Genomic DNA, 25,911 nt, shown 5'->3' with positions numbered 1-25,911 from the left:
GAATGGAGAAGAGTGGTGTTCACTAAGTTTTCATGGTGGGGGAATTACTCAAAATGAAACCTTCTGGGCTGGAAATTTGCCATGAGGCATGTGCTGCTGCAAAACGTTTTGGAGTGTTGAAATGCCTGCTTAGTACAGCTCAAACAAGGGAAGCTGTATCACACAGAATGACAGCCTTATATAATAATTTCACCAAAACCAAAAGGGATTTCTGACTAGCCAGTAAAATGTTTGGGCTTCAAGTTACATTTTATATATATTTACACATAACTTCACACTTACACAATAACATTACGTAGAAAATATTTTCCATGTTTCAGATTAATTCATGATCTCATTGACACAAGGGGCATCTCTTTTTTACTTGAACTGTTCTACCTGAAATACGATTTAAGCTTCCAAATATATTGTGCTATGGGTACTCACTTGGTGAATCCAGTGGGGACATATAATCTAATTAGCTATTCAAAATAAATATTGTGTAATATCAAAATTTGGTGAACAAATCATGGATCCAATATGCTCTAAATCTGGTGTTTTGTAGCACTTCTAAAATGACTGATAGATTTCAGTCCAAATAATCATTCCAATTCTATATTTCTTTCATTAGTTGCAGTCGTTTAAAAGGTGCTTCTTTTTTTGTCCAGCTTCTTATTTATTTATTTATTTTTTACCTTTCATCATAATACACCCTCTGTTACAGCCTACTTGTAAAGACACTTGTTGTGGTCAAAGCTACATTATTACAGCAGGAGACATTTGAAAATGGTCAGTTTATTTCTGTTGGTCACATAAGTCAAACTTGCGAATTATTCCTAACCCTTATAAAATGTACAGGCATGCATATTCTTTATAACTTACTGTAAAAGTATAGGCAAAACGTTTACTTGGTCAAACAGGTTTGCAATACCAAGAAAAGTGACAGCGTGAAGTATTTTCAGTCAGCGTAAAAGGCAGCAATATGACCATTCCCTTTACAGGCATAGTGAATCAGTGGTCAGTCACAGCGGTGATGTACCAGAGGAAAATGAGAAGAAGAAAACACAACTGAAAACTTGTTGATGCAAAACAATTCACTCAATCAGAGTAAAAATGCAGTGTCTCCATGTACAATAGTCAATCACTATTCACTGGCTGTCTTATGGCCCTTTCTGGTAAACTAACCAGACAACAAACAAAATACCATCAATGGTGAGTAGTTCCACAGTGGTCAAGCTCACATTAATAAAGTAACTTGTTCTGCTCATTATCATGTTGTCCTGCCTTTTTTTTCCCTACAGACATGACACAACTGTTCACACATTTTTACAGAACTAGTGCACCTGCTCCACCCCGCTTATATAAAATGTGTATTGTACAATTCTGTGTACAATAATATGTTTAAAATCACAAAAACATGTACTGGTATAAAGAGGCTGAGTAGTCCTTGACGTTAGGTTTTTCTCCAGATCTGTTAGAAAAGCCCTGAAGGGTCTGTCTGTACGACATCCATTTAAATACATGCAAATCCTCAAAGCACTTTGTCTCCATAGCAGCAAAGAAAAAAAGGAAATGTCCATAAAACAAAGTGCACAGTTCCTTTTTGACACAAGACTTCTATTAACACATACTTGCGAATATTCCAATTATTACAACTTAAGGCGTTATTCTGAGGTTAGATCTTCATCCTCATCGATGTACGGGATGTCCAGATTGTCAAAGCTCGCATTTAAAGTCTTGCTAGTGATCTGGGTCTTGTTGGTCGGGGAGGTGCTGTCTTGACTGGGCAGGAAGCACATAGATTGGGTAACATCTGCCTCTTCTCCAGGTGCAAACTCTATTTGAACATCATCCATCTGAGCAATCACACTTCTTATTCTATGCGCCAGGTCAGGAGGTTTAGACGAGCAGTCGGGTTTCTGGGTTTTCACTCGCATGGTCGCCTTTCCTGGTAAGATAAACATCAAAATATTTTCGATGACCTTGTCGTACATACACACAAACACACACACGCTCACACATACAAACTCTCACACTGTTGACTACTTTCTCAGAAGCTCAACAGTCTGAGAAGGATGCTTCCTGTCTGGCCAAGTGTGTGGTATTGTGACAACAAGACATGGTTTGACCTTCTCATTCAAGCTCTATTTTTATTTCTCACATAGCCATTTTAACCTCACTAGTGAGCTGTCTTCTTAAACCGAAGAGGAAGGTAAAGATACCCTACCTCCCTACTGACCTTCCGAGTCCAGGCTCCCCAGGAGGTCATCTAGGCTGTCTGAGCTCATCGATGACTCTGAGTCCAAGTTTTCATTGTCAGAGTTCTCCTGCTCCAGGTCAGGTAACCTGCAGGCCAAGTCTAGCCTGAAAACAACAAAGCAAGATATTACACAAACACATTTAAACGGCATATTTACCACCAACGGAAAAAGAAACCAACAAAAAATATCTCCGCTCACTTTTCTTGCTTGATGGATCTGATCCTTTCAATGAGGGTCTTCTCCATTTCATCCGGATCTATCTGCTGTGGGACGGCCAGCTCTGAGGGCTTTTCAATAATCTGCAAAGAGATCAGAGTGGTGGTTTGCTGTCAGCTGAATGACGATACTGGCTCCAAATCATTTGAAATTCATTTGGGAAAGGAGCAATTATTCAACTAGCGCACCCTCCTCTTTAGAATGTTTAAGATGTTTAGCTATTGGGTCATACATATGCAAGAAAGAAAAGAAGACTTTTAGTCTTCTAATATCAATATAAAGGAGGATGTGAAATCACTGAATGTTACTTTCCTGAGATTTATACAGAGTCAAATACTAATTGTTGGCAGATGTGGCTAATCAAGAAAGGGCTTGTCAGTGAATTTAATACCGTGTTTTGTCTCCTCAGTTTGAGCTGATTGACAGCCAGGGCCTCTGCATATTCCAGCTCATGGATGTTCTGCATCTTCTCGTTGTAGCGCCTGAACTGCTCAGAGATCAGGATCTCCACACACCTTTGGACAACACGGTCACATAAAGAGAAACTCATACAGTTTATCAAGTGAGAATGCACCATTTTGAGTCCATTCGGCTTCTTCAGCAGGCAAAATAGACAGCTGAATAAATAAATAATATAAAATTCTTGAGAGTTGAGGGAGTGTGCAGTATGACTCACATTGTAGACTTTGACACATCCTTCATCCCAAGGAAGGGATCATCAACATTAGGTGAACGCAGGATGCAAGGGGCAAACACAATAGCGAGAGAGTTTGGTGACATCTTATTGTGCTCTTCCTCCTTTGCAACCCTAAAAAGATACACAGATAAAGATCTCACAGGATGTTTATTACATACAGAAAAAATAAATATTTTAGAATACAGAGGAAATCACTTTGCCTCGGCAGCACACAAGACATGGGCATTACAGTTTAAGAGTAAAAGCAGGAGAAGGGAAAAACAGACTAGAGATCCTACCTGACAAGATGAAAGATGAGCCGCTCTAACGTGTTGTAATTAGAAGGAGGAAGTTCGTCGATCTTCTGATAAACAGCCCTAATTCTCTCAGCGCTTTCTGGAAGCTCTGAGGGCAAACAAAACGGAGATCAGTGAACCGCAGAAAACAAAATGCATACATGCAAATCAGAGTTTTGGGGTTTAAACTAAAAACACTGTCAATATTAACTCACCCACGGCATGCAGAAAGTCGCTGTAAAGGGCAAAGGTCATGAGAGGGTCCGGCAGCTCTCTGAGCCAACGTTTCACCAGACCTGCGATGGTGTGGATGGGGTAGTTGTCTAAAGAGGTCCCCTCAGGATCTGATGCCACAAGACAGAAAACAATGCGCCAAGAACATTTAAAATGAATTTTTCTTAGCATCAGTCTACACAATCTTTTGACATGGAATTAAATATATATATATATATATATATATATGTGATGTAAACTGAATTATATCATCATTGCGCTATAAGTATAAAGTTTATGGTTCCTTTAAAATGTTTTAAAAATACATCATATAAGTTTTCAAATGATCTAAGACTTAGCTAATATTTTCCCCAATTTGTACGTAAATTTAAAAAATAAATAAGTAAGCAAAAAAGATTGAAATAGGAGATTAGATTGAGAAAGCCAAAAAGAAAGAAAATAGTGAGAATATGGGAAATTAGAAAAACGGTTAATTTCATCAACTGTGGCTGGCCGGAGCTGTTGGAATCCTAAGACAAGATGTTACAAAGAACTGTCAGATGGCGTGCAAAGAATTTCTTACTGGTCTCCAGAATCTGGTGGAGCTCCCTGGCTCGACTGGCCGAGCCCGACTTGCGGTAAATGCCCTCCGTGTAGAGTCCGTTCATCTCCACGTACATCAGCAACATCTCCACCACTTGTGGCACAGGTTTGGCTTTACTGGTGAGTACACACACCGGGACTCCAAAGTGAAGTGAGCCTGGTACACTGTCATCCTGTCACAAGCAAAGACAAAAGTAATACACATGTGAGATTTATGGAAGATTAGTCTTGAGAATTTGATGTGTATGTTTTAGAGATACTGTAGTATTTGTAGGAATATTCAAAATGTTATTTCCTACCTGCATAGCACATCGCGTCGAACAGTCTGTGATGATTTTGCCCAGGCATTTCTTGTGACATATTAACTTGCAAGCTAAAATGAAAAACAATTGAAAACAATTCAAATTGTATTATTTCTGTAAATGCCGTTACATTTTGTGGTCTTGCACTTCTTTGAACTCACCACTACACATGTAGGCTTTCTCCATTACCCAGATGTAGGAGCCACACAAGTCACACGACTGCATGATGTTCACCTGGTATGTGCTGAACATGTGATCCAGAGGGCTATCAAGCTGAAGAGACAGGAAGTACACACAATGCACTGGGATGATCGACCTGGATGTATTATGACAAAAAAAAAAACTTCATATTGGTATGTGACTTACACATTTGTCTTTTTTCCTCCTCTTCTTTGTAGTTTTGTTGGCCTGAGTGAAGCAAGAAGTGAGATTTGAGTGAGTTGGGTGATTATTACATCGACCAAGCAGTTTAGAGACCGATGACTAAAATCCTCAAACTCACCTTGGCTGGCTCGCACTCCACTCGTTTTATCTGGCCTCTAATGAATCCATCCAGCACAGACTGGAACAAGTTGACCACCAGGGTGACTTCGGTTTTATTCTTCGACCCCGCTAGTGTGCTCACTTTGTTGCGGTAGCCCTTCATCAGATCTTTGTAGCCAATCTGGGGCTTCTGTTGGTCACAAAGCATGCATGAAAAGCACTGTTAGTGGCCATTTTCCAACATGTAACAACAACCAAAAGATGTAACAGATGGCACCTCCTCCTCCTCCTCCTTATATTGTACAGAGGGACATACTGAACTCACCTGGACATGGTACATGCCTTTGATGGTCTCTCTGAACTGCATGGTGGCTGTGAGGAAGATGCTCTCTGCTGGTGACAGCTCTTTTGCTCTAGTTTGCAGCTCATTCACCTGAGGAGCAGAACATAGGGAGATAACATAATAACATAAGGAGAGAGGGACAAAGGTACAAGGGGTACAAACTCTGCTCATGAAATGGAAACACCTTCCTGAGCCGGATTTAAAATTGTCTATAAGAACTGGACTACAGTGTCTAACGCTACGAGACAAATGAGTTAGAATTGCACTTTAAAGTCCCCATGTGCTCACCTGATTGCCGAGGAATTCGTCCAGGTGTCGCAGTTCTTTTGGATTAGTGATCTCACGGTCCAGAGACGTGTTACACTGCATTACCCGTGTGCCACGACTGATTCGGATGGTGGGGTTTCGATTGACTCTGTCCTGGTTTGGCGTGTGGTAGGGATGTGGAGTGTAACTGGGCAAGGTGACTGCAATCAGAGGAGGGTAGATGTAGCTATTATTAGGCTGACATAATAATACAAAAAAGCCCACAGCTGATTTACATTTTGTTTATACTACAGCACATAAGTGACCTGCGTGGGCATATTTAAAATAAATGCAATGTCGGTAGGTTTTGGTTACCTGTTTTATCTAACGGAGAGTCATTGCTTGGGGAATATTTATGTGGCCGCTTTTTCAGGAATTTAGTGAGAAACCAAATCCTGTAGAAAAAACAGCCTCCGTCAATAACGTACAGCACAACATCACATCGAGTACCGTTAAACATCTTTAACTTTGAGCACTTGAGCAATTTCCTCTGAAGTGAAAGAGGGGTTTTACCTCTCCGGGGTTGTGAGTTGTGATTGGTTAGATCCCTGTTGTCCTGCTGAGTCCTCATTGGTCCTTCTTGCTGGAAGACTGAACCTCGACCCATCAGGTTCTGGTAGCATCTGCAGCAGTATCAAAACATGAACATGTGCTTAATCAAATTATAGCAGTGGCAACCACTTTACTGAGTTGTACAGAGTCAGTCCTTCTTCCCTGCCATGTCCCCCTGCAGCAGCTGCACCACCACGGTCCCTCCACCACCAAACCAGACCACATACAGCAAACACGGTCAAATATCAGTGCAGTAGTGGTAGTCCTCAACCATTTTTACCCATCATGCAAAGCTTCACTGCCTCCTGCCACCAACTGAGCTTTGACCTTTTTTGCCTTAGTTGGTGTGAGATGAATTAGTTCATATATTAATAACACTGTCGGTGTGATTGACATTTGTTATTTAAACAGACAAGTGAGATTTAATTGACAAATTAACTGATTTCAAATCTGATTGCCATGTTTATATGTTCATATTTAGATGGGGCTGGAAACAATTGGCCATTTATTCAGGTTCATGATTATTGTGAACGATCACTGATATCCCAGTGGTGACTTAGAACAAAATAATCACTGCCATAACCTGAGGAACATCGGGTCAGTTAATAATTGGTTCACATGTATGAGATCATGTAGTTTAGGTTCAATACAAGTTGCCATGCATACTTAAAAAAGTTGTATGATTCAGGTGAGTTCACAAATTTAATAAACTGTACACAAATCCAGAATCTCGTGTAAGATAACTACCTGAATAAGGGTCATAGGGTCATAGTGTTGTATTTATTATTACTGTAGTATAAAACCTCATCAAAATGATTAGAAATTAAGCAGTAAGCTAAAGTAGTTAAAGTCACAATCCCTATATTAACTTTAAAGTGACCCAAAAACACAAAAACAGTTCACCGCATCTGTAGTGAGTCTGAACCGCTGACCTACGGCTCATTTGAGCAAAGAGACAAAAAAGATCAGAAATGAACTTTGGAGATTCGGAAGCAACAGCTCATTCTTTATCATCCTGGGCTGCATGGAAGAAATCAGAAGTTCCAGAGCAATGCAACCCTCCCCAAAAAAACATGCAAGTTCTGCATGCAGAGGAGAGGTGCGGTTGGTCAAAACGTCTCCGGTCAGGTTAGTACCTTGACCTGGGTTGCGAGGGCCCGGACATCCACGCTACTGGCCGAGCTCTTCATGCTGGGCACGTGGGGACTGATGGGCGGCAGGGGAAAGCTCCAGTACTCGCTCTCTTTGGAGTCCCCAAAGTTAATCATCAAACCGCTGCGGGCGTAGGCTAAGCGCCTCTTGCGTTTGGGCTGCTTGCGGTAATGCACTCTGACCTAATTGGGCCAGGAAAGGTGATGAGGCAGAGGCTGGGTGACCTTCTTTGATTCATGTGTAGGGAGCCTCCATTCATGTGTTTTTCTACTTTCAACACACAGAACTATAGTACTCTGACAGGCCAATGCAAATATTAACAAACATTACCTCGTTGGTTGAAGGTGAGGTATCGGAGCCGGATGAGCTGATCCTGGACAGTTCATCTGCAGACATGGACTTCCCTTTGCGCCTGTGTTGCAGAGCAAAATAAGATTTATATCTTCAGAGATCACTGCCGCATAAAAAACTATAATGTCAGAATAGTGAAATGCAGGAGAAGTTAATGACATTAAAAGAGCTTGTTGGGGGCCCTGTTAAAGCTTCATTTGATTCTGAGAAGTTTAGGATGCTTACTGAAAATCACCCTTCCTATTGTCTAGTCGTCGCCGCATTTCCGGACTTGAATCATCGCTCTGTCTTTCCCTCCACCTCTCTGCTTTCTCCTTGATGCCCGATATGTCTTTGTAGCGCTGAAGCGGACTCTTGTTGGGGCTGGTGGAGCGATGATCACTGTGAGTATCCAGCGGGAGGGAGAAAGGTCGGTTGAGAGGTGGAGGGGTTCCTCTGCCCTCTCGCTTCTCCCTGCTCCTGTCCCCCCGTGCAGACTGGCCGCCGACTGGCCCCTTGGTCCCGCTCGGGCTGTGGTCCACTTTGTTCTGCCTCTTTAACCCCCTTTTTGTCAAGCTGTTATGCAAGAACCATTAAATCAGAGCGGCATCACAGTAACTATATACATACTGTAATAACTAACTAAATCATCTGATTTCCATTACAAGTTTAACTAAAATGTACATAAGGTAAACTGATCAGTAATTACTTCACTGTCTAAATGAAACTACTTAAACCTGGGTTGACATGAACCTATTATAGCTTCACAGATATACTGGGGCTGACAAGAAATGTTTGTGCTATACAATATTTGGCCAGCAGGGAGCACTGACAAGTTTTTTTTTTTGTCAATAGTAAAATGCACTGCTTAGTACATATCTTGGTCACATGGTCCTGAGCACAACATTCACTCCCACATAGACACGCCCAACATAAAATTGTGGTATTGTGTGTGTGGAATACCAGTAATAATAAAAGTAAATTATTCAGAATTTATCATTTTAATTTTCAGGCGTGTCTGAGAACCTCTTGTTATCCAGGGCTTGGCTTCTTTTTTTACATCTATTAAAACAAGCTGAACTCTACCAAAGTGACATTTTATTCAAGTGAGCAGTGTAGTGGTATATACCTGTCCCGCCCAGGACGGGATTTGGATGCCGTCTCATCTTCATCATCCTCTTCCTCCTTCTCAAGTGTCGAGCTAATCAGGGAACTCCTCCATGCCATCTGAATCACCGTAGCAGCTCGGTTTTTCTTGTCATAAAACTCACGCCAGCGCCTCTGAAAAACACCGGAAATCCTCTGTCAGCTCTATTCTACAGTCACGTTCTTCATATCTTCTCAAGACTTGGGGAATATTGCTCATATCTCAATATTTCTCCACAGGAACATATGGGGAGATGAGCAGGTTTCTGCTAGTTTTCATGAATAGATTTCCAAATAGTTTTTTTTATTGTACAGTATTTTACACAATAAATGGCACCTGTATAAGCATTGTTGCATCTCTCTTCTGCAGGAAGTGCATCCGGATCAGACAGTCACGGAACCAATGCTGCAGGATGATGATGCGACGCATCACTTCTTTGTTCAGAGTGTCTTGGAGCACTTGCCTCTCTTTCTCCTTGAGGAACACCTGAGTAGATGAAAGAAAGACATACAAATGGTGAAACCACAAGGGACATTTGTACTGTGTCATGTGTAGTACATTTCAGTAAATGCATCATTGCTTATTACAGAAACATGGGTACATGCAGTCACCACCGATGACCCCAGTGTAAAGTGACGCTGAAAACTGTGACCACTAACCAGGTGGTGAGCGAAAATCAGAATAAATTACAGGGATTATACAGAATATCTACCTGGGTTTTTCCTATTTGGTAGGCCATCTTATCCATCTCCATGCTCTCAAACAGCTCAGTTATGTGCTCTGCCGTTCCAGTAGATCCTTTTGGAAGCAAAATTCTGAACTTCTCAGCAAATTCCTATTATCGATAGGAAAAGTAAAAAGAAAAATAAAAGAAGTGCAAAATGAACTGTCATCTGCAAATACAGAAGTAAGTTAGTCATCCTAACAGGGATGTTGGCATACACACTCCACACAACATCTTTCTAAAAATGATTTCCCACCTTGAAGCTGTATTTGGCACTGTATGCACACTTCTGCATGTGCACCATCTGCAGTATGCCCGTGTACTTGATTTGCTGTAGCACAAGCTCATCGTCAAAGTGGAGCTCTTTCTGTGAAAACCAACACAAGTGATGAACATGCAGTCCAACATGTAGGACCAGATTCATGAGGATGATGACATTACCTTTTCAGCATTGGAGCGGACGCAGAAAATAAAGAATGGCTCTGCTTTTTCAATCGTCTCCATCAGCTTCGTTAGCGACGCCTGTGAGATACATGAGGGCAGTGAATGATGTTGAATTATTGTGACAGCAATTTAAAATGTACCAAACAAAAATGTGTAAACCTGAGACTACAGCTGCAGCTCAAGGTTGTGTTCAGGACTTTATTTATTGTTAGGTAATGTTCTTAATCAAGTATGTCAAACTCGGGTATACACGAGTATAAAACTTACTGATCTAGGACATGACCAGTGAGTACGAATGGGGGACAATCACTGAGGCAACAGGTTGTTTAACATCTGTATCTTACGAAATATAACTGTCAAGGTTTTCGTCTAAAATCTTACAATGTATATCCAGTAAAAAAAAAAAAAAAAGAAGGACAAGAAAAAGCTCTTAACTCTGACAGTTAAGACATGATGTTAGACTTTATGAGACGGGGAACAGAGAGGACACACCTGAAACTGAGTGCTGACTGTGGGGGGTTTGGTCTTCCTATGAGGGTGGAAGATGAACTTGCTGGTTCGGTCATGCGCGGTGAGACCGACGACATATTGGAGTGAGTGGAAATCCATGAGGTTCTGTTTAACAAACCGTAACAAAGTCTGTGAGCTTTGTGACCATAACAGAAGGACTTTGAATGGACACACGGCAGAATAAACAGACAGGGACAGGTGAAGTGAATAAACAAAATGAATTCTCATTAACTTTAAAAGATACACAAGCATCTCTGACATGAAATAAAAAGCCTTTACCTTTGGAATGAGCTGCTTCTGTCGATTGCCTCTACTTTTCCTGCCGAAAATAACATGATGCTTCATTCAACATACAGCTCTGGAAATATAATGTGGGAGGGGGAAACATAATATGTGAGGTTATGTTTACATCTACTTACTTTTTCTTTTCATAATTGGCAAAGATGTCTTCAAAAACATCAAGAGGCAGCTCATCAGAGCGATCGAAGGAGAAATCCAGCGTCAGGCTGTTGCTGCGAACGTCACAGAGGTACTTTAACTTTATCAGATAAGATTAAGTTTTACTTTCATAAAGGTGTATGAGATTTCCTGAATAAATAAAGCTTAACTAAATGACTAACTAGAAACAAATAAATTAGATAATGAATGAATACATGAAATACAGGATGATTGATGGCTGTTGTTAAAGGAAGTAGTTGTTGTTCTTAATCAGTTGTAGCCTGATTCAAAACCTGCAGTCAGCTTGAATACATTTGGCTGCATCACAATCAAACTCAAGTGGAAGAGAGACACATCAGTGGCAGTAAAATCCACCAGAAACGCACTAGATTTGGAAATTTTACCTGGACATCCTGTCCACAGCACTGCTGCGATGTTTCATGTCTCTAAGGGACCGACGGGGAGTCCCTGTGTGGACAAGACATTAAGTCTATTTACTGTATTCAGTGAGTTCAGTTAAACAAACATGTAATTCCTGATAAGCTGCGACTAGTTTGTCCAACTGAGACACATTCACTGTTACACAGGACGCAGCTCAAAATGCAGCTCAATCAGTTTACTGAAGCGTCGTACTCAGTTCCGCCCGCTGGCGTCCCATTTTCTTGAATACTGCCAAGATGCGAATTGTGGCTCGGAGGACTCCCCATCTGAACTGTGCTTCTGGACTGGATGCAACCAAGTGATGCAAGAACGCCCGCTCACTGCTCCGTAGAAGTGATACGACCTCAGGGCGCATGTGCTCGGTGTTTTTCTGCCGGAAATCCTGAAGAATCAAAAATGACACAGCGCATACTTTTATTCTTCCTGCAGTCACACAGAATATGTGCTGCTCCGCATACATTGCACACATTCACAACTTCAAACTTCACGGGGTAACAACAGCCTTTTCGGGGGAGGGAGCAGAATTAATCATTCACTTAGTTCATCAAGGTTTTCAAGAACTTTCCCACAGCGGCTTATCTGACAAGGTCACCGCAGAGGCTCGCTGTGTCACAGTAGTCGAGTACTGCGTTGCGGTTGTGTGCATCATTGCGTGGGATAAGTTTGCGGTTTGTATGCATGTCTGGCCAGACTCATATGTGGTGAAGGTTTGGAAAGAATTTAACAAAAAGGTAATAAGAGTAGCTCAGAAGTAGCAAAATGGAAATCATTACTATAAACAGACAGAACATGAAGCTAGAAATTCTACAACATGAATGCTTCCCACATATGTTCAACCCAGGAGCACAGAAGATCTATGCAATCAGCACAGTTTCAAAGTGGACACCCAACATCAGTGTCACGAGTTCAGCATTTGACCAAATGTGAAATAAGGTCAGACTAAAATATTATGATGTCAAAGTGAAGTGGACCATTCACCTTTTGGATATTTAATGTCAGCACTTAATTAATTTATCCTATTAAACATTTGAGGGAAGTGCTGTCATACTTCTTTTATGAAGTTAAGGTCACAAACATGTTTTGTGAGGTCACAGTGACCTTAAACCACCAAATTTTAACCATTTGGTAACATTTGGTGCCAAATTTGAAGAAATTCCCTCCAGGCCTTCCTGAGATATCACGTTCACCGGAATGAGAAAGCCGAAAACATGACGCAGTGATCATGGTTCACTTGGCAGTATCAATATGTATGTAGTGTGAGACATATACTCCACCTTCATGTGGTATTTAACCTTCCCAGCAAAGTGTTGAATAACAAAGGTCAGCTCTGTATTTGAAGAGGGCACAAAGAATGGGTTGTCCTGATGCTGCTGCTTCAACTTGTCCAACAGGGTTTCATCTGTGGCCTGAGGGAGGCTGAAGACACACAAAGAGAAGGAGGGAATATCAATAACAGCATATAACAACGGGGAAACTGGAAAAGACTGACTTTGGCAAAGAAAAAAGTCAGCAGCAACTGAGATGACAGCATCATCACAGCGACAGGTGAACAAAAGAAACACAACATCACCTTGAATGAAATTACGAATTTCTCTGGGTCTGACCACAGCTGGAAACATCTGAGATAATGCAAACACGCAACTTTACAAAATATACAACAAAGGTCTAGTCATTTTTTAGACATTATAAAATGTTACTGATATCTATAAGTAAACCCAGGAGAGACTCTTTACATGTTTTGAGAGTATTTATCTGCAAAAAAAGAAAAAAAAAAGATATGATGGCTGAATATGTGAGATGAAATTTAAAGAAATCGAGTTCAGCTGGATGTCTTGTGGTGACTCAATAGCTGGCAAAGAGCAAATAATGACTATTTTTTTATATTTATTGCTCAAGAAAGGACTTATTCCTCTCTTTGCCCTGACACATTTTGTAAAAGACCTACTTACAACAAAGACCGATCACTAAAAATTCACCTACTTGCTCTTTTCATCCAGCAAGTCAAAGATCCCGGTTGACTTCTTGCTGATCAGCTGAACGCAGCCACTGTTGTCAGAATAGTCGACGTTTTGCCAGGGGATGCCCTCTGACAAATAATCTTCCTGGAATGTTTTTTAATTACATAATCAGATTACTAACATCAGGTGATGACATGTTGCGGAGACGGATTAGTAACAGCCAAACAGTGCATACAGAAAAGATACAGAACAGAAAGACACAAATACAAACACATACTTGCTCAAGCTTGAAAATGTGCTGGTTGATGTAATACTGCAGCTTCTCATTGGTGTAGTTGATGCACAGCTGCTCAAAGCTGTTTGTCTGGAGGTTCTCGAATCCAAACATGTCCAGGACACCGATGGACAAACACTAACAACAAAACAGCAAGCGCGACCGTTCACAACAAACACAATAACTGCAGAAAACACAATAATGTAATTCATTAGCCACATTAAGGCTGCACATTTACTTCTAAACCTTCTAAACCTACAGTGAACGACTGTAGGACTTCGTGTGTGACACTTTGTAGTTCCCCTTTCAGTACTTGAAAAAAAAAATAATCGATTTAAATTAATCCTCGAAGTCAAAAGAGCAGCCCCACGCTGAATCATGTGACCTACAGAGACGGACTCCTCCATGTCTCGCCTATTGAGCATCGCATGGTTGATGTGAAGGATGAGCCAGTCAAACAGAGCGCCGTACAAAGACTTGGCCATGGAGTCCCGCACTGCGAAGGCCTAAAGAAACAAAGCCAGTTACAACTTTAAGATTTCACTTCTAAAAACAACAAAAATGCAAATCAGTGACCTCAGAATCAATATATTTAATTACTTATTAATTCATCTTAATGCTAAATCTAAACCCCATACCTCCTGTAGTGTGTATTGTGAATCCATGGCGGTGTTGGCGGTCATTACTCTCCTCTTGGTCAGAGTGTTGACCAGCGGCTCCTTTTTCACCTAAAAACAAACAGTTATGGCCGTTCTACAGGTACTGTAACAAATTTTCATCCAAAAGGAAATTTCGAGCAGATACTGTATTTGACAAACAGAGCAGGTTGAAACCTGTTTGTGTTTTTAACAACACAGAGAACTATTTTAGGCGTAGCGATGACACGCTTAATCTTCATAAGTTGCTCAGCTCACTGAGTAATAATATTTTCAAGTTGGTGTGATCTCATGCAAGGTTTTGTTGAATTGACACAACACAAGGATCAACTGGAGAAGGCAGATAATAAATCCAGATGACGGTTTAGCAGCGTGTAGGCGTGTATCACCAGCTGGTTTCACTTTAGGGACGCACTTTGAGCAGGTCAGACAGCGAGGACAAAACTTCAGCCGGTCCGACTTCCAGGACGTTGGTGTCCTCTGATAGTGTGTATGTCACGTTGCCCAGGAGCAAAACGGCAGAGAGGATGGAAAATACGCTGCATATTTAAAACACACACACACACAAGCAGATGGCATGAGACTTTTTTAGGGGGGATCGGCAGCCACCACCTGGCAACACCTGGCAGCCAAATGGAGGGCCTCAGTTGCAGCATTGCAGGGGACATGAACAGCTAAAAGCCTCAACAGAATTCAATGAAACACGATGATTTTACACTGACACTCAACATTTTATCATTGATCAACCCGGCTGAGTTTCTATTGTGTGAAAGGTTTCTAGTCACAATATGCATTTCATCAGTGCTTTGACATATTTGTAACTGGTCGCCCTTCATTCAAATAAATTTCCAAACGCTCCAACTTCACTTATCACCGACAATTCTTCTCATACTCTCAAAATGACTAAATACTGACATTTGTGTCTTATACTGTCTCGTTCTATCTCCTTTTTTGTATGTTCAATCCTTGCTAATAGCTCATCAAAATGTCAGAAATAACCCAAAGCTGGCGTGAAACACGTGCATTTGTAGCCAACTTATAACAGTGTCTGGTAGGCAAGCTCATCTAGTACTGTACAGGCAAATAGCAGCTAGTATTAACATCATCTATTTTGTTATATAATTATATGTCTCATCAGCTATGTTAGGCAAGAAAGCCTAAAAACAAGATGTACATGCAGGGCAAAATTAGTTAGTTCAACATACTGTAAATGCAGTGTCACATTGCTTTGTAGATGTATTCACTTTAACAGTTACTGGATTTGGTTTACGGTTTACAAACAATGCTGCTGGTGCTTTAATGTGCGCGCTGTGACCCGAGGCCAGGCACTTGTCGACATGCTTGCTGCATTTTTTCTCCTGTTTGACTTGACAAGCTCTGACCTGTCGCCGACACCAGCACAGAAAGCAAAAAGCTCCTCGACAGCGAACAGCACAGTTAAGAGTTCCTCTGCCTGCTTACTTAGTTTTTTGGATTTGTGCAGCTAATTCAAATCTGGTGCAGGCTCACTGTAAACATTGTCTAAAAACTGTGATGGTAATAGGTGGTGTACAGTAAATATTTCTCTTTCAAATATTTCTGTAAATCCGATTTTCTTCACCGACCCTCTCAATAGAACAAGGGCTTTAATATTATAATATACGTGCCAGAGATGATCCAAACCTTCCAGTCTACTCTAGTCTAGTCTAGGCCAGTGCTACGTTTGGTTGATGTAGTGCCTCTCTCAGTCTGTGGTCCATCAAAGGTGGAGTAAGCAATTGTGGGGAATGATTGTTGATTTGTTGGCTTTTGGCTGCCAAACAGCCAAAGCCTTCAGTGCTCCTTCAGAAGCTCCACACTCCCCAGATTCATGGACGCACATTGCCAAGGCAACAACACTAACAACTGAGCTAAGTGATCAGAAGAAATATGGCCGAACCCAGAGAGTCTGATGTTTGATGTGTGAGTGTAAGTTAGCCTCAGTAAGTAATGTTACACAGTGAAAGACACCAGGTATCCTCTGATCACACACACGGCTTGCAGATCATCAGGAGATATTAAGTGAATTTGACAACAAGTGTATTGGATTAGAAGCGCTTTCTGCACCTTTAACTCTTTCACTGACTTTCCCTAAAAGATATGTACGGGTACGCTAGTTTGACTCCAGCCTGCAGCCGTCCAGTTGTGTTGACCGTCACCGAAACTCATACATACTGTTTCTTGGTGGAGGCCAGGAAGCCAACCATCTCCATAGCTTGATGGAGCCTCTTGTATTCCTGCTCAAGTTTCTCCTCATCGTCTAAACAAAGGTCTTCCTGTAGAAGAATCAGACGAGACGTGGAGAGAAATACACTGTCAGTCTAATCCGACCACACATAATCAATGATTCAGAAACAAGAGTTATCTATTTTCTTTAACTTTATGAGTCATCACGAAGACTCGACTCGTCACACTCTGATTCTGTTTTCATTCCTCTGTGAAATAAACCTTTTGTGTTTTATAGTTTAATACAAAATTAATGATTCATTTATTTCTATAGTGTACTATTTTTACTTACCTTGTAAATTGTTAATTTATTTCACCTCTATATTTTTTGTAACTGTTTATGCACACTTTTTGCACTCTTCTTGTGTTCTTGTGAGCTGCCACAACAGGTGAATTTCCCCACTGCGGGATCAATAAAGTTCATCTTATCTTATTTCATGTTCAGCTCTGAGTTTATATATGCACTATGCATACTTTTCTATGCACTATGCACTCCCTTTAACATTTGTTATTTGTAAGCTGAAGATTGGTAACGCATGCTTCATGAGGGACACACAAACCTGTAATTTGCCAGCAAATTATATAATAATAAATGCATACACATACACATACATGCAGCTGGAATGCTTGAATAAATCAAAAATCAAGAACAACCACAAACAAACAAAAAAGGGAGTATAAAGTTGCTCAAATAAAAAGTGAGACTGTTGCTCGAAACTAGACAGAGATTAACCTGGTGGTATCAGTACGTTCTTCAGTGCACACAGGAGCTGAACAACTGCATTTTCAACATTGGAGGAGGGGTGCATGTGTGAAGTCCTGTAGGGGAGGATGGGATGTGAGTGTTTCACTGCAGGGGGGCTATTGCTTTTACAGCTCTGGGGAAGAAGCTGTCCCTGAGTCTGTTTGTGATTGTTTCAATGTTCCTCTCCTGATGGAAGTGGTACAAACAGGTAGTCGCCCTGGTGGGTGGGATCTGTAGCAATACGTCTGGCCTTTTTCTGGACTCACGCAGCATAAAACTGAGTCCAGATCTGGTAGATGGCAGCCCACAATCCCCTGTGCTGTCCTCACCACCCGGGCTAAGTCCTTCCTGTCCTGTCCTGTCCTGTCCTTTCCAAGGCTTAATTAAACTGGACTGAACAGACACTGTGTGTGTGTGTGTGTGTGTGTGTGGAACTTGACTTTCTCAATATGATAAAGTTATTTTGAGAGAAAGCAGGTGCATTGCGAGCCTGGTTAAAGGTGCAGTTTGATTTATTCACTGTCCTGAGGAAACGCTAACACGCTACAATTTACTGCTGAGAACTTTCTGGCTGTTGTGGGTCCGTTTCTATAAACAGCTACCATTGTTTTCCTCATTAGGTAACGCCAAATGACACATCGCGTCTTAGGCTGGTGCCTGCCTTTCTATATGACAGCTGCTGTTGAGCATACAGATCAAAGGTACCTGCTTGAGGTAGAGATAATCTTGTGGCTTTAAGAGATGAAACTCCTCCTGCTCGTCTTTGGACGCGCCCATCAGCAGGTAGTAGAACACGTGGTAGTTCCTGCGGGTCACGGATACAGTCAATCAGTCAATTCACTGCACTTTACAGCACCGCACAGCGCTGTGAAGTTTGCTAAGTTTCACTTAGTGTGTTTGTATTAGAGCTCAGGTTTCAGGTGCAAACTGGGGGCAATGTCAGTAAAGTTGAAGAAAATGAAAATAAAACGTGAATTAGGAGCATCTCTGTTTTTCTGATATCATTATACCTCTCATTCTTATCTCTGGACACCAGACGGGACTTTTCTAGCAGGTACTTCTCAATAACTGCCCTGCAAGAAACACACAAAGAAGAGAATGTCAACAAAAACTGTGGAACTTCACTGCGGGTGAAGAAGAAGAAGAAGAAGAAGAAGGAGAACAACAAACCGTTAAATGAAATGCATATATCAAGCAAGAATAACTGTTAACTATTCTGCAAAAGTCTTGAGGATTCATTAAAAGAGTATAGGAAGGTCGCAGACGTCATACCCTCTGATGACACCACTCTCCAGATAGTTGAGCTGGATGAACTTCCCAAAGCGGCTGGAGTTGTTATTCTCTGAAGTCCTAGCATTGCCAAAGGCCTGTTTAAAACATAGGGAACATAAGTTACCGCTAATATAAACGGACAAAATTGTGGGCATGTTTCTCACAGACACTGGCACCCAGACGTAAACACTTGAAACGTTTGCAGAGCAGCTATCAAATACATCACTTGCATGTGACTGTTTTGATTAGTCACATTATGTAACATTTAAGATCAGGCTACTCTGACTCCAAACTAGGGCTGTAATTAAACAGTTCACTATCAGTTAATCTGTCTTGACTAACTGAGTAACTCACCAATCATCTGACCAAATTATCAAAAAATAAAAATCAAATAATTGATTTGGCTGCAGGTTGTTGACAAAGCTACTGTTAAAAGTGCAGTCTGATAAGTTTAGATTATTATTAGACAACAAGTGAAAAATACCACATCTAACTGTTGAAGGTGTTGCATTGCTTTTCAGAAGAAAAAATAGATTTTTGATGTTGTGAATGGACTTGAACTTGAATTTGTTGCAGTTTTATAGTCTGCGGACTCCTCAAAGTGCTTTACAACACTCACTGCTTTCACATTCATACACTTCCATGCAAGGTGAAGACCTGAAGACCTGCTCGCTCTCTCTCACACACACACACACACACTCAGTATCTTGCCCGACATGCAACTGGAGACGGGGATTGAACCACTAACCTTCTGATTAGTGGCCGTCCCACCAAACCTCCTGATACCCCCACAGCCATCTCACGACTGCATTGTCGCTACTTTCATCAATAACGCCAAGAAACTATAACCTACTATGCACAACACGGTTATATTTCAGTTTTAAAAACAGTCTATCATGGCTCAGTCAAAAATGGATTTCTGTGCTGCATGGTCAATAAAACAAACAAAAAAACCTGCTACTGTTTCTCCAACATTATCGTCCAGTAGCAATAAAGTAGGAACAATTGGTTAGTCAACCACCACAGAAAAAACTATTTTAACTTATTCATCAAGTAAAAACGGCCAATGTTGACTGGCTCCTGCAGCTCAAACGGATTTTCTTTTTCCTGTTTCACATCATTATAAATTAAAAATCTTCATATTTCAACTGCTGTTCAGGCAAAGTAAGAAGCAACTTAACAACACTTTGGGGTCTGGAAAACTTGATGAACACTTCTAGTAATCTTCTAACCTTAACGATCAATCCTAAAAACAAACAGTTACAATAACTGATGACGCAGATAATTAGTCATGAGTTGCAGCCGAAGAGTTGCATGGATAATTCTAATGTGATTGGAGACGGTTACTAAGGATCACTATCAATAACACACACACAAAAAAACCCTCCAAAAGTCAGTGGGAAAAATGACGCTCATCAGCTGCAGCTGACACTGGATCGGCGTCTACCTCCAAAGTTTTAATCCCCTCCAAACATAAGCCGTGTCAGCATCTGCAGGTATTGTTCTCCTTCATTCCAGTGTGTGCTGTGCTGAAGGTCGTGTCTTAACAGGCCACAGTAATGCTTATGCAGACAGCGAGTTAGACCCGTAAACTGCACTGATGGTACGCTGGAAGGTAAAGGTTTTAGTCGCTGGAATGTTCCTCAGCGTAACAGTAAATACAGTGAGGGATTTATTCAGACATGCATGGATTTCAGTTCCAACCAGATCAATCAAACTTGGTTGAGTAAACATGGAAAGGATGAAAGGCATGTGGAGAGGAAAGTGAAGCTGGTATGTGGAGGAGGGAGGGAAACAGGTGTTTGTGGTCTGGTTCCTCTGATGGACACTATCATGAAGAGGGCCAGGCTGAACTGATAACTAATGATTCGTTCAGGTAGAACTGGTATGCTCGTAAAGACAACAAAATTCCAAGTTTATCATCAGGAATTTGGCCTCAAAAACTGCCAGCAAAGTGGGAAATACCAGTGGACCTTTCGCTGACACCACAAGCGTCAAACATTCTCTGGTTTCAGCTTCTCAAATGGGAGGAACGCCAGGTCCTGCCCAAGGTTTCTTCCTGTTAAAAGGGACTTTTTCCTTGCCACTGTCTGCTTGCTCGGGGGTTCAGGCTCTGGGTTTCTGTAAAGCATCTAGAGACAATTTTGATTGTTTAAGTTGCCATATAAATAAATTGAATTGAATTGAACTGAGGATACTTAAATAAATTTATAAATAGTTATAAATTAAATATGTTTTGGTTTTTGGACTGTTGTCATGCAAAATGAACAGCGTGAAAACGTCACATTGGTGTCATGGTTATTGTGATTTTTCATTTTTCACTGCTGTCCGACAGTAACCAAATAGATGATCTACAGATCCATAAAACCCATAAAATCCATTGTTTTATTACTAACACTGCAGCTCCTGTGACTTATTATCACTGGTTGCATAAGCAACGACCAATGACTTTTTTTATATATTTAAGAGCGGTCAGGAAAAAGTCATTTTGTGCATCAGAATTGTTTCTTTCTGCTTTCCTACACTGTAAACAGTGTGACCCCTCACGTCAATCGCGAAATCCAATGTGAAATGTGATAATGTGATATTTCCTGAGTTTGTGAGATGGGGAGGGTCGCCTTAACATTGACAAGAAGAGGACAGCGGGATAGAAACACGGTTTGAGCAGGAATATGGCCTTGAAATGTAGCCGTCAGAGGATCCATGATGCCTGATTTGAAACAAAGCGAAGCAATGGGCTAAGATTTAGAAAAGAAAAAAACAAAAACGAAAGAGGTGATTTAGACTTTGTGTGGGCTTTCCAGCAGACCTGGCCGAGCCTGTTCCGACACGTTCCTGTTCTGGTGTTCCCTCAAAGACAACGCCCTGCACATTCCCACTGTGGAGCACAGCTCTCCACTTCCTGATCACCAACACCCAACGCATTCCTCAGCAGCAGCCACTCAGTCAGGTAGCCACCATACCTAACGAAAGCGATGTTCCATCACCTGCTGGCTACTCACTGCAGATCTTTTACAAACAATTTACAACATTATTTGAGATCTTTGTTATTTCGTACGATATTTTAAAAGAGGCACAATGAAAGCGTCGGCGGCAGTTATTTTGCTCTAGATTAAAATCGTGCAGTTTCCATTACATACTGATGCAAAGCGAGATAATTTTGAATCGAAGGAAGGAGCAGTTGAGATTTTTAGATTTTAGATAAAAAGAATCAAGTATTTTAGGGTGTGACTCCCAAGCAGCCAAACTACAGCACTTTAAAGACCCCACACAACAAATTAACACATCAGCTGATTCTCATTATTGCAGTAGGACTCTAGTCAATAAGGCTTGTTTTGGCCTCTATTGATGTTCAGCTTAGGTATAAGCACTTGTGCACTGCCTCCTCTGCTTTAGCCTAAGGGTTACTGCTGGGATATGAGCCATGCATTCAATAAGCTTGCTGCTTTTAAAAAAATGTGTATCACACCAAAACAATGACCCACTTGCTTTCCTCAAGCTAAATCTCTGCCTCTTTGGAAGCCTAAGAACACAAAACAACAAAATACCATAAAGATCAGTTAAGAGAAGAAATACTTTAACTGTCACTGGATTTCTAGGAAGAACTTGTTGGACTTGTTCAGATAGAGGAAAAATCCATATATAGACACTGTCTAATGAGATACTGGCCCCTTAAGATTGTGTGTGTGTGTGGGTGGGTGGGTGTGTGTGAGATCAGTAACAACGTGGGCCAGGATCCTTTGTCCAAAAGGTTAGTGGTACAGTGCAATCTAATCCCCTGCTTCCCCCTTTCTGATTGGTTCTCAGGACCTGAGAACTGAATACAATAAAATAATAATAATGATAATAACTGTGTGTCTCCTGTGCAACTGTGTTAAGTCCCAAGCACGTCAGTATTTTCCTAAAATAGTCATTTGGCTCTCGTTTCACGTCAGTTATCACTGAAATTGTGCAACCGACCACGAGACTAAAACAGAAAGCGGCTTGTTGTATTACTCAGTGACACAGTTACTATAGCACGGTGACAGCCAACAAAGAAAACTTGTATCTATATGTGGGAGAGTGAAACTGAAGTTATGTGCTCTCAAAAAGAAAAAAAAAAGGGAATTCCCAGTCTTACACAAACTCCTTCCTTTTTTCTGACTCGATGAAACATACAAAATGAGAGGAATACTGCAACACCAAATGCGCAAATGCTGACATTTGCATGTGTTACTGATCAGGCCTGCACAAAATCTGCAGTGTGTGGTGACCGAGCTCAGTGATGCGACGACGGTACGAGTTGTGATAAATTAACAAATACCGACAGCTGACAGACAGCAGGGGCTTCATCTGATGCCCACGTGTCCAGGGCTCCGATGTGTGTCAGGCCGTCTTCTGCAGCATGTATATCGCACACGTTCACACTGTGATGATGATGAAAATGTGATTTCATCTGCCGGCTCAGCACAGAACAGATTTTCTGCCTTCTTACTCTCTTCATGTTCTGACATCTGTTGCATCTCTGTTTTATATTTCCCCTTATTAAAAAAAAAAAACCAACAAAACACCACAGAGTCCCTAAAGGTTTGGATTACACATCTGCTTTGTGGGTAATGTTGATTACACCGCAATTATACTGCAGGAAGTGAAAAACACATGAAGCAGACATGTACCTACTTCCTGTAGAAAGGGAATGGTTTCTTTATTTCACAATGTTTTTTGAACAGCAGTGGTAAACACTTCTAAAAAAAGGATGTGAGTCTGAAGTGGGCGCTCAGTAAAATGCAAATGCAGTTTGATTTAATCATCTATCATCTATTAATCTGGAGACTCTATGAAGTCTATGAGTCTTGGTTAACGACTCATGGCTCCCTGCAGACTTCAGCAAAGTCAGCTGGTCAAAGTCAGTCATAAACTCCACTTTCATCTGTCATCATTTTTCTGAGCAGTTGTGTTTTTTTTGCCACGTAAATAAATAGTGAAAAATATCTGACAAAGCTCCTGACAAAGCTCCCCAAGTGGCATCTTTAAACATCTTTGCTCGTTTTGTCCGACCAACAGAACAAAACTAAAAAGAATTAAGGATATTAAGCAACAAAAAACAAAAACTGTTGGCACATTTAAGTGACATTTCTCCATTTAATACTTGTTTTTTGTCTTCATTGAACTAAATAAATTAGTATGTTTTGACAGAATTTAACAGATCACGTGGTAAAGCGAGGAAAATAACCTCTAATCTGCTGCTATGACTGTTCACAGCTGGAGAGAGTCAAAAATGCCCATCATGGGCAGAAAAACTTACAGTAGGATAAATAAATACACATCTAAACTTCCCAGAGCCATTGAAACGTCTTCACGTTTCTTGTCTTGTCCAAACAACATGTATAAACGCCAAATGTTTAAAATCTGCAGCGATGTTTAGCGATGTCTGACACTAATGTGTTATCGCCTCTACACACAACACCGTGGACTGCGACGACGATGTGGGTGTCAGGGGGTTTTAGCAGGAGGCCAGCTTCACATCATAATGACTTACCTCTAGCACCGGGCCAGCCCCGAGGATGATCCGTTTCAGCCCACCGGAGTACGTCTTCTGGCTGAGGGCAGTCAGGCAGTGGATGAGATAACTGCTGCTTTCAGTTTTGCCCGAGCCACTCTCACCAGATATCACAATACACTGGTTAACCTGCCGGGTCAGCATAGCACGGAAGGCCACGTCTGCCATTGCAAATATATGAGGGCTAAGTTTGCCCAGCGGCTGGTTCTCGTACATCTTGACATACTTGGGATTGTAGTAAACAGGTAGGTACTTATTGGGGTTGATGGCGATGAGGATGTTGCTGGCGTAGGTGTAGATTTTGAGTCTGTAGAAGCGCTGGCGTAAAGCCGTCAGAATGCTATCCTCGCTTACAGCTTGGAGGTTACAGAGGTCGTCGTAGTCCTCTGTGGAAGTCTCTGTTTGGTTGCCTCCATTGTCAGTTTGCAGGATGAAGTAGTAGCCATGTGTCTGAGGGTGCCACTTCCACGTCTCCGGCGGCCATACCAGGACTCGCTCTAAAATGCAGTCCCTGGCTTCCAGCGACCTCTCCTCCCCTCCGTGCTCCCTGACCTCCAGCAGGCTGTACGTCTGACTGGCATCCAGGCCCAGAGTGACCACGGCGCTGTGGATGACTGTCCTTGCCGTATCCCCACCAGTGACCTGGAGGGGACAGTAGGCAGGTGTGTCCTGGGAAAGCCTGGGGTAGATCTGCACGACGCGGGACACTTCCTCCAGCTCAGGGGTCCCGGGTCCATCTGTAGTGCTCATCCTGATATACAAATATACAGGCAGGCTTCAGCATAACTCACTGCCCCAAATCTCTGCCAGCATCCACTGCAGAAACACACAAACCCACAGCGTGACCAAGTGTAAGATGAAGAGCAGAAAGTTGGAATGAAGAGAAAAGTACTGGTTAATGTAAGGCTGAGGTCGCTTACAATTTAAACAGACTCTTTCCTGTAAAATGCATTATTTCTGACATAAAAACTTCCTCGTGTGCCTCTGAATCAACATGTAAATACCTGAGATAACAACACTCTGCATTTCCTCTTATCCCACCCCGAACATCCGCACAGGAGACAAAAGACACATAGCAACCAGCGCGAAACAGGACCAGAAATGTTGAAATAAGTCTCACCTTTCCAGATAAAGCGCTCATTTCATCTTTAAAAAGCCGAAATACTCCCTGGAAGCGAAAGCAAGTGGAAGAGCTGCGCACCGTCCGCTCAGCGTCGGCGAACTCCAATCACACAATATTCGGGCAAATAAAAAAAGGGAAAGAAAAAGTCTTCTTCACCTGCGCTTGCCGAAAAGGTGAGTCGACAAATGCCTTGTCATCATATGTAAATGATGACGTCCTAATTTCCATGTAGTTCGGCGACGTTACTTCTCGTGTAAATCACAGTTTCTTAAGAAATTGGGGATTAACGTCCTCTCGTCGTCCTGGTAGAAACGTCAGGCTCACTTTACTTCCTAGATTGCTCCACACACACACACACACACACACACACACACACACACACGCACACACAAGCGTCGGCGAGGTGGAAATAAATGAATGGTTTACCCCACACCGACCTGAAAGTTGCCACCCTTTAGCCAAAAAGAGATAAAGCTGTTGACAAAAAACAACACACACACACACACACACGCCAGAGGACCCTTCAACACGGAGAGAGAAGGCGACACTTTCACTTTACTGAGGAGGAGAAGTTAATAGGGACGAAACGAGCGAGTAGTTTTATTTTACCCGGTTTGTTCTTAAGGGCTTACTATGAGGTTTGCCCACCATCTAGTGGGCGTTTGGTGTATTGCAACCAAATAA

At 41.7% G+C, this 25,911-nt stretch overlaps 1 protein-coding gene across 6 annotated transcripts; it reads right to left on the bottom strand.

Moving 5' to 3' along the window:
• Positions 1-758: 758 nt before the first annotated feature.
• Positions 759-25,779, bottom strand: myo9b (myosin IXb). 6 transcript variants are annotated; one of them, XM_046408703.1, is made up of 41 exons: positions 25,225-25,777; positions 24,084-24,920; positions 18,566-18,660; positions 18,304-18,366; positions 17,999-18,098; positions 16,498-16,598; positions 14,720-14,843; positions 14,287-14,376; positions 14,038-14,154; positions 13,652-13,786; positions 13,397-13,518; positions 12,691-12,832; positions 11,609-11,798; positions 11,380-11,443; positions 10,957-11,043; positions 10,817-10,856; positions 10,520-10,642; positions 10,025-10,105; positions 9,840-9,950; positions 9,572-9,694; positions 9,196-9,345; positions 8,842-8,993; positions 7,959-8,288; positions 7,713-7,794; positions 7,367-7,564; positions 6,192-6,301; positions 5,994-6,073; positions 5,661-5,839; positions 5,355-5,462; positions 5,049-5,219; positions 4,913-4,954; positions 4,708-4,819; positions 4,544-4,617; positions 4,225-4,417; positions 3,644-3,772; positions 3,432-3,537; positions 3,133-3,264; positions 2,848-2,971; positions 2,439-2,539; positions 2,219-2,343; positions 759-1,927 (listed from the first exon to the last, which is right to left on the bottom strand). In XM_046408703.1, the coding sequence occupies exons 2-41, from the start codon at positions 24,852-24,854 to the stop codon at positions 1,644-1,646; spliced, it is 5,661 nt and encodes a 1,886-aa protein (XP_046264659.1). In that variant the 5' UTR covers positions 24,855-24,920; positions 25,225-25,777; the 3' UTR covers positions 759-1,643. The 6 variants fall into 6 exon arrangements, with proteins under 6 accessions (XP_046264659.1, XP_046264656.1, XP_046264657.1 ...); XM_046408700.1 differs by having other exon boundaries at positions 10,957-11,049; positions 25,225-25,776; XM_046408701.1 differs by having other exon boundaries at positions 10,957-11,049; positions 24,084-24,855; positions 25,225-25,776.
• Between the last annotated feature and the right edge of the window lie 132 nt (positions 25,780-25,911).

Source organism: Scatophagus argus, chromosome 13 (assembly GCF_020382885.2).
Source record: "Scatophagus argus isolate fScaArg1 chromosome 13, fScaArg1.pri, whole genome shotgun sequence".
Taxonomy (NCBI): Eukaryota; Metazoa; Chordata; class Actinopteri; family Scatophagidae; genus Scatophagus; species Scatophagus argus.
This window is presented reverse-complemented; position numbering and strand designations above follow the sequence as displayed.